We start from the raw sequence: 15,019 nt of genomic DNA, 5'->3' as shown, positions 1-15,019 counted from the left end.
TCCATGATAACCTGTATATTTATGAATCAATAACCCCCTGGAGAAACTGCTGGGCAAAAACTAGGATATGAAGACAGGAGATTTGTAAAGGAGAGGAGGGTTGGGGGCAGGTCTAGGCATGTCTGTCTTAAAAGGATAGGCGGGATGGGGGTGGGGCTGGGCAAGAAAATGGTGGTTAGAATGAACAGTAGGCATGCCTATATAGAGAAGAGAGGCCCAATGCAGAATTCGGAAGCAAGGTTGTCCCTGAAGAACAGGAAGGAGCCGTTTGCCAAGCTTAGAAAGTCTAATCAAAGCTAGACAATCAACTATACAGAAAATTTATGTCAAAGAAAGATATTTTGCATATAATTACCATATTTATCGGCGTATAACATGCACCCCAAGTTTAGGAGGGAATTTTAAGGAAAAAAAAAAATTACATTAAAATGACCATCAATTCAGCCTCATCAGTGTCCATCATTGTAGCCTTGCCCAGTTTCCATCTGCAGCCTTCGCCCGTCTCTTCACAGCATTTCCCCGTTTTAAATTTGGTGCCGATGGAGAGGAGCGAGCGGAGCCAGGATACAGAAAGCAGAGCGTACTTCGGCTTTACTTGGCTCCTCTCGCAGTCCCGCCCACCTCCACTGATTGCGAGAGGAGCGAGCGCCGCTGACATACAGAAAGCAGAGTGTACTTTGGCTAGACTCAGCTCACAGTCAGGGGCGGGACTGCGAGAGGAGCCGAGACTAGCTGAAGTACATTCGGCTTTCTGTATGCGAGAGGAGCCAAATAAAGCGGTTTTGTGTATCTTGGCTCCGCTCGCTGGTTTCCTTACAATCCACGGGGGATGGCCGTATAACACGCACCTATGATTTTTCCCTGATTTTAAGGGGAAAAAAAAGTGTGTTATACGCTGATAAATACGGTAACTGAAAATTTTTCATTTTTGACTGGACTTCCACTTTAAAAAAAATGCAATCCACTCTCCTCAATAAACTAGCAAAAACAGAGGCATGACAGTAGGCGGGTTTAACGTTGTTGCCAGTGTCCATTTCTCCTGTAGGTGGCAGTGTAACCTGACATTTCAAGAATTCTTGTGTCAAAATGGATGATGAAGGCAAAAAGGTATTCACACCAGTGATAAAATTTGTACAACTCTTGATTATTGGAGAAAACCTCTCCAAACATTTTTATTAACTTGTATTTGCATTTCACAAAAAATACAGATTTCAATTTTTTGTTAAAAGAAAAAACACCTGCACAGAACAAAAATGATAAAAAATAATTATAAAGCCATCACAGTGTGTTTAGGTCAAAAACATTTTCAAGACAAAACTAAGATAAAAACAAAAAATACAATATTTGCTTGCACAGTGGCCTGTAATGCATTTCAGAGCCACAGGCCATGTACACAAGACACTCCAGCGGGGAAGCAGTTAACACTCAACTACAAGGCCACACTGACCCAGGGGGTTTAAAGTCAACCATTTGTTTTTCTTGGTATGGAGTTTGCAGTAGAGAACTGCAAAAAAAAAAATTATAAAAAGAAGTACCCATTTTCTTACACACTGACTGATTAGTGAAAATTGGAGCAAATAACGGAATAGACTAGTCCTAAGTGACCAATCGGGTACTTGCGTCCTTTCTCTAGGCTGCACTAAATGTAGAAAATCTATACTTCTCTCTGCACTATTCCTGTCTAGGAATTTCAGCACTATAGTAATCTTAATGTACTCAGACCACCTTAGAAAGGCTCTTCTAAGAATAACACTAGGCAAAAACACCAAAATGTTTATCTGCATTTTGGATTGAAAAAAACAACAAAAAAAACAAAACAAAATAGAGAACATGTGAAGGCAGATTCCAGGGCTGTCGTCAATATCCTTGCTGTAATACTAAGGGCCCATTCACACTGGTATGCGTGAATGCTTGCACATTGTATTAGTGCAACCTATTCACTAACTGGGCTCTCAACACATGAAATAAAACACCTTCACCGTTTTGACATTCACATCTGCGTGGGGTACACTATAATGTGGGTGCTTTTTTAGATTACCATAGCTGTGCATTGGAAAGCCAATCAAAATATATGGCAAGGCACACTACCATGTATTCAATTAATACACTTAAAAATAAAAGTAGAATTTAGCACTCTTACACTGAATGCATAGATGTAAATCCAGCCTAATATGGCCCATGTCATATCAACAGTCCTAATACTTGCTATACATGTGCTTGTTTTAGGTCTGTCACCACCAAGTCTTGAAAGGAGAGCAATGAGAACAGCCCTGGAGCAAGCACCTCCTAACACATCAGCAGCGGTAGTGCACAACTTTTCTATCACATCAGAACTAAACTCCCAGCTCCACCTTCCAGCATTGTGGCAGTTACATCCGCTGCCAGCCAGTCATCTTTTCCATGGGCTACCTCCAGGTGCTGGGTTTTCAGCCTTTCGATTGGCCAGTGGAGGATAACATCATTTCGAACATGCGCACGGGAGTCAGTCATTGCGGCACAACCAGAGTGTGCCAAGAATGTACATGCATACACAAAAGTATGCAATCAATAGACTGCAAGCAGACAGTAAATGTATAGTCGCACATTAGAGAAATAACATGTCTTCTGCAGTAAAGAACTGCCCGCAGAGTTTTTTTTATTAAAGTTAGGTTTAGTTCTGCTTTAAAGTAAAGGAAACTAAATGGAGAGAATTCCCTTCACTTCCTGTTTCATAGCCAAAACAGGAAGTTAAAGGAAACTGCTCCAAGGTTAGGAAATCCCTGGTTGTCACCAGAACTAGTGTTTCTACCAGAATATTTCCCCTCTGTTCTGGCGACAGCCCAAAATTTGGGAATGTCGGTAATTACAGACAATTAGGGAGGGTGAATCTCCCTAAATGGGACACAGATTGCAACAAAACAACTGACAAGTGTTCTAATCCCTCTTCACTGACCAAAATCAGTTTTGCCTTTAGTTATACTTTAAGGGCCTATGTCAACGGCATAAGTTTGAAAAGGTTCTTGGATTATTCAAAATTTAACAAGCGTATTTTACCCGCAGATGACCTCCCTTTGACCTGCTTCAAGTGGGTTGGCATTCCCATAGACTTGCATGGGAATGCAAAAAGCCATCTGATGCAAGCAAAAGCCATCAATACATTACCTTACAGTGGTGCAGCATTGAGCCAAGGTTTTCAGTAAAGACATTAGCTTTTACACAGAAATCCAGTTCAGTTGCCAGGTCCAGCTCAGGTCTCCAATGCTTCATCACTACCACAAAAGATTCTGTTAGATGGGGAGCAAGCTCAGAGAGGGAGGCAGTAAGTGTGTCTGTCAGGTTGGCTTGTAGCAAATAATATCCAGCATGAGAACCCCACACCTCCAAGCTTCATCTTTGGAGTAAGGTCCAAATGCGAGGTAACAATGTACCAATTGGCACATTGTTACAGATAGAACTTGTTTATTAGATTTCAATGACCCCCTTTCTAAAAGCACTAGCTAAGTCCTTGGACTGTTTCTGAAAACAATCTGAACCATCCATCAATTCTATGTACAGTCACTTTGGAGCAGCATGAGTCTTGCTCACCCTGCAAGGTACAGAACAAAGTATAAACAGCACATTGTTGGAAGTAAACCTTAAAAGGACTTGTTTGCCTTTACAGAAAATCTGTAAGGTGAACCCCCGGGGCCCACTGTGCTGGCGTCCAGCAATCTCCCGCTGTCAGACGCGGGGATGCAGCTTTACTGGTCAGGGGATTTAAAATCCCTGCAGCTTAATCTCCTATCCATACCTCTCAGCGTGTAGTTAGGAACCATTCAAATTGGTCATCACAAACCAATCAGACTCCATCTAGCCCAGTGGTTCTCAAGACCCACTAACAGGCCAGATTTTAAGTATTACCTTGAGGAGATGCAGACTAGAATACTGGAATCACTGAACAGCAAACGAGATCACCTGTCATGTATTTCAGTTATCTTGCAAACCTGGCCTGTTAGTGGGTCCTGAGAACAGGAGTTGAGAACCACTGATCTAGCCCAGCCTTGTCAGTGCTGGAGAAGAGAGAAATCCAGGAGGATTTCAAATCTCCAGACCGATGCAGTGCTGTCCCAGTGCCTGACAGCAGGGGATCACAGGACTCAGGTACAGCGACTACGGAGATGGGGAGAGGGTCCAGTGTAAGTTCACCTTGCAGATTTTCTATAAAAAGGTGAACATGCACTTTAACAGGGAATTATTTCCCCAAATGTGCAGAAACTCAAGAAAACTGGAAAAAAAAAAAAAAAAAGTCCAAAAACTATGAATCCTGTACAAATAGTAATCAGAAGACATAGTTTTTTTTTGTTTTTCAGTTACAGTCCGCTTCTCTTAAGTGCCAATTCACACCAGTGCGTTGATCTGCGTTGTAGCACAGCTGTAAAACAAAGATCAAAAAGGAAGGACATCTGAAAAACAATCATTGCCAATGTGCCTATTCACACCAAAACACTGCGCATGCATGTCAACGGACATTAAAAAGTCAAAAGAACATTAAAATAGATGTCAAAGCACGTTAAAAGATGGATGGCAATGTACATGCATTTTCAATACATTTTAGCGCAAGTCAGTGTGAATTGGCCCTAAATCATACACGGAAATTTTAACCACTTTCAATGAACTTTTGGTTTAAAAGATGGCGGAAAGTGTTAAGACAACCCAATGCCAACAGTGCTGATTTTTAGGAAAACTATTGCTGGTAAGTTGCCTTGACTCATTGGGGAAAACTGATAAAAAGTGTTTGAGGCAAAACTTTATCACAACTGGACTGCAACCAATCAGCTTTTAAAATGTTCATTTTCTAAGCTGTGTGGAAAAAATGAAAAATAGAAGCCGATTGTTTGCTATGGGAAATGGCACCAGCAGAGATGGAACTGGTCTCAGATGCTTTTTATTAATTCCTCCCATTAGGTCAATGCAGCTATTGGAAGCTAGTTGAAATGATTACAAAACGCCTACTGCTTGGCCAGCATTAGCCCACTCAAAAGTGAACTTCAGCATATCATAACAAGTCATCCACTGAGTAAATTCAGCAGCAAAATTTTCTGTACCCAAATTATAATTATAATCTTGGGTCTGGCCCTGAATTGCTCTGGTAGGAGCTTGCACTTGACTAGGGACAATCACCCCGTTCCAATGCTCTGGTGTCTACCCTTAAACAAGTGGAGGACATCATGGTCCAAAAGTGACAGTGGGCCTGTTGATTTGACATTCAGGCCAAAGCACGGTCATATGTGGATGGCCTTGTGCTTCCTCATGCCTGAAAGCCCTTAGTTAGAAAGTGCTCTAGTGGTGCTGGAGCATAGTTTGGCAAATATAAATGCCTTTGTGCTATCTGCAGAGAATATTACTTCGCTCAGAACAGGTAAAGTGACAGTGTCTCTTTAATGAGGTGAGCACCTAGTCATAAACAGGAAATATTTGGTTTTTCACTCAAAATACTTGGAGATTTAGTTTGGTAAAAGAAATACTTTGCCCCCCCTGCATTTATTTTTTTAATCAGCAGCACTTGTTTTCTACATCGCAGAACTGTACAAATTCAACAAGAAGGAGGCTCACAAAAACAAAATGGTTTCCTGTAACCATTCTGTCATGTAACATTATATAGGAAACGGTCTACCAAAGTACAGAAAAGTACACAGTAATATTGGTGAATGGCGAGACATATTCTGATGTACTGTAAAGTTGCATAAATCCGAATGGCCAGAAGGAGTTTTTTTCATAATAAAAACACTGGTCTGAAATCCAAAAGATGGAAAGGTGTGTCTTGTAAAAGGGAGCTCAGGAACTAGCCTTCTCTTGTCATCTTCAAGTTTCTATTTTCCTAGAAACAGCAATGTAAAATGTTGAGGATTACAATTACAGCCAAAACAGGTATACAGGAACAGTTTCATCATACTCCATCCACCCACCCCTGCCAAGCTGTACATTGTGTGATTACATATGTTTTTTTACCTACATGCAAGTTTTCCTGTTATAGTTTTGTTTAAGGCTTCACTGGAGCTCAAAATTAGAGAACAATTTACGAACACTTAATTTTTTCAGAAATAATGTAATCTTCATTGCACAACATTTGATGGAAATTTTGGTTGTGGCTATACCATGCTAATAGAACAGTGTTTTTCAAAATAAAGGCACTGCAAAAAAACAAAACAAAAAACAAACGTATTTTATAGAAAACACAATGATCAAAATTAGAGAACAGCGATGACTGTAGCACAACGAAAATTTCTAGGTTACAACGATCAACAATTAGTAGTAGGAAGTGTGTGTGTGTTTTTCTTGCTTTGAATGACTTCAGCACACCTCCGGCCACAGGACATCCCTAGTCTCTCATTCTGCTCGGATGTGATTTTTGTTCCACTCTTCTTCCAGTCTCTTCCACAGTTCGGTGACTGTAGTGGGTTTCTTGGCCATAACTGTCACCAAGGATTTTCCAGAGGTTTTCTATTGGGATTAGATCAGGACTCTGGGCTGGCCATTTCATTATTTCAATGTTTTCAGCTTCAAGGAACTGCTTTACCCATTTTGCTGTGTGTCAGGGGGCATTGCCGTGCATGAAAATTGCTGGCAGATTGGGTTATGAACACAGGGAAGGAACTACTTGTTGTCAAAGAAGGTTCTGATAAACATTTGCATTCACTCTGCCATGTAGCCATATAAGAGGCCCAACTCCTGCTGCAGAAAAGATCCCCCAAACCATGACACTTCCCCCTCCACCGCTCACTGACTTTACACTTTGGGTTCAGCTTTTCCGCAGTTTGATGAGGAACATAATATTTTCCATCGAACCCAAATAACCTAAACTTGCTTTCATCACTCAAAGTGACCTTTGGACCAGTTCTCCTCTGTCCACACAACATGCTCCCCAGATAAGGTTAGTCTAGCCCAGTGATGGCAAACCTTGGCACTCCAGATGTTTTGGAGCTACATTTCCCATAATGCTCATGCACTCTGCAGTGAGATGCAGTTCTAAAACATCTGGGGTGCCGAGGTTCACCATCAGCCTTTTGATTCTTTCTTCTAATGAGAGGTTCGGTCACTACAGAGTGGGCTTTCAATCCAAATTCCCTTAAACGCAGAGACACTGATGAGACAGATCCTTACTCTGTTCAGCACTGAACTGGCGAGCAATTTTTGCAGCAGCAATGTTGAACCAATTGCCCATTGAGATTATTCGCATTATCCTGTCCTCTCTTGCATTTGTCTTTCCTGGACGACCAGCCTTCTCGGGGGACTTGAATGAGTTTGTGACGTTGTAAATATGCAATATTCTACAAACCACAGATTTGGCACAAGCTTTTCTTGCTATGGCTAAAAGGGTCATCCATTTGGGCTTCATCTGAACAACCTTCTTCTGGAGAGTTAGGCTGCCAGTGAAATGGTATTTGTCAGATCATTAAAGAAATCAGCACAAGGTACCAGATTAACACCAATAACTGGGAGGTATCTAAAAGTGTTCTCTAATTTTGATTAATGTTCTTTTTCAAATATCACTAAAGTTTATTCTGTATTTCAAAACATATGCAACTCATGAAATAGGTTTAACAAAACTGCTCTTTTACTCCTGTTAAGATAATTTCAGATTGGACTATGCAGTGACCTTGAAATTTAGGAAACGGTAGGTTGTTCTCCAATTTTAAGCTCCAGCGTAATAACATTAGAGAAAAAAAAGAGGCGGGACCATGGAAGAAAAACTTGACGTACAAGAGGTATGGATGATCAAATGAAATTACTTTTTTCCAGGGCTACATAAATCTCCCTTTCAGGGCTTTTGAACATGCTGTCTGTAGCTGCTATTCTAGGGTATAGGGCAACTGTGTGCATAATAACAGTTTGCAGATAGGCACAGCAAGAATCAGTAGCTGAACTATGACTAGAGTATCTATGACAGCCTTGTCTCAGAGGAAGTAGGCTGCATGATGTAACCAGAAGACTGGTAACATCTAGTAGGGGAAGAGACTTGCTGAGGGGAACAGCACCAGAAGTATTGCATGCATTGCAGCAAAAACTGCATTTAAAAAAAAAAAATTATATATATATTTTTTTTAAATCAGAAAGAATTTGTTGAAAGAATAGTAAACATGTAGTTCAACAAATCAGGTTTCACATCAGATATTAGCATATAAAAGGTTCAACACATCATTATCACAATCCAGTAGTTCAAGGCAAAGTTGCAGTAGATCTCTACCAGTCCCTGCCTCCCTTCCCATTTTGCCCTTTTACTCTCACCCCCCTTTAACTAGCTTCCAACACTGTTAGATGTAAGGAGAAGTGTACTCAAAAAAACAAATAACAACGCTCATACATTTGAAATAGGGATCACTCATCTCGTCACGTAAACAGTCTGTCTAGTACCAACTCCACTGGGCTCAGGCCAGGAGTATCCAGCCATGGGGACCATAGGGTATTGAATTTTTCAGGACGACCCCGATGCTGGAAGATATATTTCTGCAACAGCAGGGTGTCCCCCATTTGAGTTATCCATTCTTTCAGAATGGGGGGCTCTGTCCCCCTCCAGTGTCTGAGGATGAGCTTACGTGCCTGGAATAGTGCTCTGGCTATTGCTTGCTTAGGGATGTGCTCAATTGAGAGATCGTCCACTATCCCCAAGATGCATGGCTTGGGGTCCATCGGCAAGCATGCTTTATTAATGGTAGTAACAACCCCAGTCCAATAAAGATGCAACTTGTGGCAGCGCCACAAGAGTAGAATAAGGTCGCCATGGTCTCTGGAACACCTAATGCATTCTGAGTTTTCTATGAGACCCATCCTGTGCAGTCTTGCAGGGGTAAAACGTACCCGCAGCACGATGTACAGTTGGGATAAGCGTTGCGCCACATTCAGAGAGCACATCTTAACCGCCTGCAGTGCCTCATCCCACTGTTCTTCCTCAAATACGCCCACGTCTCTTTCCCATAGGGGTGTTACTCTGGCAGGGAAGCTCTCTAGATGTTTAGATGAAAGCATGGCATAGCACTGAGATATGAATCCCTTGAAATGGGAGACCTCCGTCATGTAGTGGAAGATGGGGGCAGGAGATTGTATCCACAGAGTTTCCTCTGACTGGGCCCTAATCGCATGGTGTAATTGCATATATTGGAAGTACATAGACTGGGGAACGTTTAATTTAGCCTGTAAGGATGCAAAGAAATTCAGTTTGCCATCTGAAAAGATGAGTCATAAGTGTAATACCACACGGCAACGGTCGAAGTTCCTCAGAGTCCATTGTCCCATATGGGGCTAAAACCCGTAAATCCATTGACATCTTGCAGCTGCCTAGCCTTATTCCATATCTTCTGCATTAGCACATAGGTGGGAAAGAGTTTATTAGATTTATAAGATTAGGACAGTGCCTCCAGTCCCATAGCCACATTGTTTACTCCCATCACGTGACGCAGCAGTCATGGTTGGGTCTACCTAACCAGTCAGGCTTACCGACTCTACGGGCAAAGCCCGAGCAATGTGTTGCAGCTCAGCTGCCAGGCCAATCCCCCTCTCTCTAAGTTTTTGCAATTGCTCGAGCCTGACCCACGGACTCTTATTGAGCCAGATAAAAGATCTGAAGGGCGAATTCATGATCCGGAAGGTTTTAAGTGGGGCAACCATGGGTGTATTATGCAGGCTATAGAGGAGCTGTGGCATGAAACCCATTTTTATGAGGTTATTTTTCAAAATTTTTAATGATCTGTTAAAGTTCTTTTCCTGGAATTCTACTTTGAACCACTTCCCGGCCATGATTCTTCTATAGGCCGGGCGGGAAATTGTTCGTTATCCTGTGTTTACTACAAAGCTACTACTTGATTTAGCACTTATTACACAGTTATTGTGGCCTGACAGCGCTCTATTATACTGCTATTACAGAAGCAAGCATCCATGGAAGGAGTAGTCATACACAATGAAGATGAGACTCAGAAGCAGGTCCCAGGAGCTGATGAACTGACTGCCGGTAGCACAAAATGGTTTTCCAACAGAGAATTGTGGTGAAGCATGGTCAACGCTTCAGCCTCACACTAAAACTGGATGCTTTTTGATAAAACCCTGAGTGTATAAACTAAACTTCATGCTGGAATTAAACATTACTACAAAAAGTAACTACCCATTTACAAACATGAAGGAAAGTGGAAAGGTGTGTATGGGTTTGGGGAAATGTGGGACTCTTAGTCTGTTTTATTATGTATAATAAAATAATATTTTTATGAAAAATATGGCTTTTAGTGAACAACATGTAATCACAGATTATATTCTATGGTGAGTAAAGAAGTGAAGTAATAGGACCCATCCATCTTACCTCTGGTGGAGGTGGTTTGATAGTGACAGGCTGTGACGTCCGTCGGGGGGGGGAAGGTTTTGGCTGTACTTGCTGTTGTACGACAGGGTTATAATACGTCACTCCTCCATACACCTGTGACTGTGCCTAACACAAGAAAAAAACACCTTAACATAATCAGATCCCACTAAATATCATTACCTCATCTTTCACCTTTCTGAAACTACCTCTCCAAACTTTAGAGAAAGTTGATGTAAAAGCCTTTTTCTATCCACACTAATACAGTAACAAGATCTGAAAACTCTAGAACAGAGACACACACTGTTCACTGCCAGCTGCATCTTCATGTGTCTGAAAATGTTAACCTATATAATACAAAAAAGGGTCATTAGTCATTGACACACTGTTGAAAATAAACTGACTTTAGAAAAAAAAAAATGAATCAAAACCCAAATATAACTGAAACTTTTCTGCACAGTGCAGGGAAGGGCTAAAAGCTCTACCAAGTTTAAAGTGTTACTAAACCCAGGACCCTGCATTCACTATATCTGGTCTGCCACAGTACATGGAAATGCAATCATTTCAGTAAATATAAACTGCTAAATACCTTTTTGCATCAGCAGTATATAGCAGTCTTGTGATTTCTATCAGTGCCTGGTTAAAGCTTGTAGGGGGAGATTTAATACTCCCTGATTGTTCTGAGGCTGCAGGACCCCTGACCCTCTGTCTTGCCAGTGCGGATTGGCCTCGTGTTGATCACATGCACCCTCCCAAGAAAAAAAAAAAAAAAAAACTAGCAATAGAGGGGGGTTTTAGAGAATCAGAGAAGACAGGATCAAACAGCCTTTTTACACAATGCAGAAAATTAACCCCTTAGGTTCCACAGTGCATATAACAAGAATGCTTTACTGCATATACAGACTGATTTTTACTGTTGTGGGTTTAGTAACACTTTAACCTTTGTATGTGTCCCTGTTGGTGAGATTTCCCCTCATTTTAGGGGCTATTACACATGACCTGGAATGGATGTGATTGGAAAGCCCAAAACCTGGCAGAGGTTCTAACCCCCCCCCCATTAACCTACAGTATTGTAACCTATTGGGGAAGATTCCCTTCACTTCCTGTTCTGCAAAAACAAAAAAAGGAAGAGATTTCCTCAAATTGAGGAAATCACCCTTTTAGATCATCACCACCTAAAAAGTACCCACTGGAAGACCTCCCTTTAAATCGGTTCTTGTGACAGCTGTGAAAGTTTGGATCGTCCTTCATTTTTTGCGCTTTTGACCATGTCCACTGGCTAAAGATCTACACTTAGCAGGGATAGAATGGTAACTTTAGTGTCAGTTCAGGAGAAACTCACAAAATATCTAACATCAGAACACTGTCTACTTACTGCCTGAAGACAAAGGGTTGAATAATAAAAAAAAAAAACCCTGAAAATAATCTTTTAGTTCTTTGGGACTGCTAAATATAAAATTGAAAGCAGTTACAGCTGTTTGGTTAAAAAAAAAAAAAAAAAACTGAAAACAAATGCAAGTCACATTAGGCATAAGGCTGCAACATTTTTACACTTTAACCATTTGTACAAACAATTTCCAGTGATAAACACCTTCTCACCTGCGTATTGGGGTAGAGATGAGGTGGTGGTGGTGGGGGTAATGCACCTGGGGGATAAGGGTAGGCTGGGTTGCCAAAATTAATGACTCCAGGGGGAGCAGTGAAGTATGGTGGGGGCAGCAACTGTTGTGGGGGAGGCTGGCCTGGAGGAATGGAGACTGGTGCAGGGTAAAGGCTTGGGGTAGTCATAGGGGCGGGAGACTGGTGCGGGTGTAAACCTGAAATGAAAAATAATAAATAAAATAAACATTTATTTTTAATGTAGGCGTTTCAAAAAATGTATGAATTCTGACATAAGACAATTCTAAAGACTAGTTTTGTATTTTTTGTCTATGCTGGTTTTCTTTGGATATTCTGGTTTCCTCCCACAATTCAAAAATATACTTCATTCACTTATGACCAAATAGGCTTTAATATGTATAAACTGATAGGAACTCATAAGACTTGTAATGGCTCAACAGGGCAGCACAGCAGCTTAGTGGTTAGAACTTCTGCCTGGCAGCAATGGGTTCTCAGTTTGAATCCTGACCAAGACAATGAGGGTCATTTACTAAAGGAAAATCCACTTTGCACTACAAATACAAAGTACACTTGAAATTGCAATTGGAAGTGCAGTCGCTGTAGCTCCAAGGGGGACATGCAAGGAAAAAACAAAAAAACAAAAAAAAAAAAACAGCATTTTAGCTTGCACATGATTGGATAATAAAATCAGCAGAGTTTCTCCTCATTTCAGATCTACCCCTCAGATTTACAGTGACTGCACTTCCAAATGCACTTTGCACTTGTAGCGCAAAGCGGATTTGCCTTTCATAAAATAACCCCCAATGTCTGCTTAGATAGCTCTAAAAAGTTTGTATGTTCTCTCTGTCCTTGCCTGAAAACCTTCTGGGTACTCCAGTTTACTTACACACTTCAAAAAAACATGCTGATAAATTAATTGGTTCCCGTTACAAAACTGTTCCTAGTATGATATTCTACTGAGAACATTCAAGGCTGCTGCTTTACCATCTGTCCCAACAAAAGATAAAAATTGCTTTGAGTCCCTAGGTTAAAACAATAACGGATATTCGTAATTGTAGGATGCCATGGCACAGCTGATGGTTGAGGCAGAAAATAATTACTGCCCAGGTATGCACCGCCATAAACAGGAAATTACTACACATCCTATACACCAAAATCCCACTGTCATTTGATGGATTTAGATTAATGGCACTGAAAAGACATACAGTATATCCAACCTTAAAGTGTTTGTGAACTCACAAGTATAAATTCACTGCCAACCCCGCTATTATAGGCAGGCATAACACTGTATGTCTTTTATAAAAACGAGGCATGTAAATACCTTTTTAGAGCCATCTTCAGGCCAGTCACGTGCCTCATGGGCTGCTGTACAGCTCAAATACATGGCTTCTGGAGGAGGGACTGAGATCTCCCTCTGACTTCAGCTGGGAAGGTCACATGGGCGCTCACAGCCCCTCCTTCAGTAGCCCTGGAGACCAGCCCCAAGTCACATAACTGGCCTGAAATTCACTCTTACGGTGGTCGTGAACCCATAAAAAATAAAAATAAAAAAATAAATAAAACACACAACATCCTGCAAGACAAAAGGCATAATGAGCTAGTATGCATCGCGCATGTTGGCGCAAACGTATATGGTAAATATCTCCTAAACCATGCAGGTTTAGGAGATATTTACAGGCTTACCTGCAGGTACAAGTGGTGTAACAGGGTTTACAACCACTTTAAAAAGGCATTCTTATAAAAATCCTATTTTATCCTCTGTAGATTTATTTAACAGCTTACTTGTAAAATCCATCTCTTTTGAAGTACATCACGGGACAAGAAGCCATAGTAATCACTATGTGGGTTATAGTCCACCTTCAGGTGCTGGACACTGGCACACCCTAAACAGGAAGTTGCCTCCCTACATAACCCCTCCCACTACTGGGAGTGTGTTTTTTCGCCAGTGTCTAAGGTATTGGTCAAGAGTGATCATGTGCTGTGCCCCACTGGAACAATCCTTGCTGGGGCTAGCTATGCAGCCGGATCCATTCAAAGTATTTTTTTTTAATGATTTTTTTGAAAAATCCGTAAAACCATTTGAGAAACACTTCAAGCCATATACATAGTGTTATAATCTCATTACATTACATTGTTGTGTATACATTTTTTTTTTTTTTTAAATAAGCATCATTACATTGTTCTGCAGCCTACGTACTTATTTCCTTAAAGAAGGGGAATCAAAAAAACAAAAACAAGAAAAAACAGAAATAAGAGAAAAGGAAACCAAAAAGTGGGCGCAAAAAAAAAAAAAAAAAAAAAATAAAATAAAACACACCACTCAAAAAGGTTCACTCAGCTACTACCAGTGCCTCAACTCTCTCTCCTCTGTACTTCTGTAGCCTTTTTTTTTATTTTTTAACCCCACTAACCTTTTCATGATCCACCCCCCCCCCCCCCCCCCCCAGAATGTTCCTTGCAATAAAGTCCCGAGCATCACAACGATACACCATATATATTTACTACCAGTGTATTAGATATTCTTATTCCCAACTTATTTCTCTCTCATTTACCACTTACGGTCCCCCTCTCCGCTCCCTGCTATTATTCCCTGATCGTATCCACCTAGTCTTTGGTTATGCTCTCCCCACCCCCCCCCAGTATCCCCTTTAAGGAGGACATCCCATTTTATCTAACCAGGGCGTCCAGATTTTTAAGAATGTATCCAGGTTCCTCCATCTAATAAATGTCACATTTTCCCTCCATACTGTAGCGTCCATCACTTTATTCCATTCTTCTAAAGTCGGGGGTCTCACCGATTGCCAATTTTGGGCTATTATCTTTCGTGCTTGGAATAGGCCTCTAATTGCTGCGATTTTACTATTTACTGACACACTGTTGTCCTCTATCTTCCCCAACAGACAAATAGTACCGTTCAGGGCCAGTTTGAGCCCAAAGGTACAATTAATGTCCTCAAGTATCTCTGTCAAATACCCACATCATTTTGGACATCTCCACATCATGTGGATCACCTTTTCCTCTACACCTTGGGCATTTGTCATCGGGTCTATATCCATACGGGAAAAGTTTCTTTGGGGTATAGTAAGCTCTGTGTAACAA

The 15,019-nt window shown here is 41.1% G+C and overlaps 1 protein-coding gene across 2 annotated transcripts in view; it reads right to left on the bottom strand.

Moving 5' to 3' along the window:
• Window positions 1–1,140: 1,140 nt before the first annotated feature.
• Window positions 1,141–15,019, bottom strand: part of CASC3 (CASC3 exon junction complex subunit) — a 53,417-nt gene continuing 39,538 nt past the window's right edge. Inside the window, exons 11-14 of one of the 2 annotated variants that reach the window (XM_077459831.1) lie at window positions 11,900–12,117; window positions 10,510–10,647; window positions 10,304–10,429; window positions 1,141–5,836 (exon numbers count right to left, since the gene is read on the bottom strand). In XM_077459831.1, the coding sequence (XP_077315957.1) occupies window positions 5,801–5,836; window positions 10,304–10,429; window positions 10,510–10,647; window positions 11,900–12,117 (518 nt within the window). In that variant the 3' untranslated portion in view covers window positions 1,141–5,800. The remainder of the gene's footprint in view (window positions 5,837–10,303; window positions 10,430–10,509; window positions 10,648–11,899; window positions 12,118–15,019) is intronic. The other variant, XM_077459832.1, reaches the window with a different exon arrangement.

This window comes from Lithobates pipiens, unplaced genomic scaffold, assembly GCF_037356315.1.
Source record: "Lithobates pipiens isolate NorthernLeopardFrog02 unplaced genomic scaffold, aLitPip1_a1.2 Scaffold_28, whole genome shotgun sequence".
Taxonomy (NCBI): domain Eukaryota; kingdom Metazoa; phylum Chordata; class Amphibia; order Anura; family Ranidae; genus Lithobates; species Lithobates pipiens.
The sequence above is the reverse complement of the archived record's forward strand: the minus strand, read 5'-3'. Positions and strand labels throughout refer to the sequence as shown.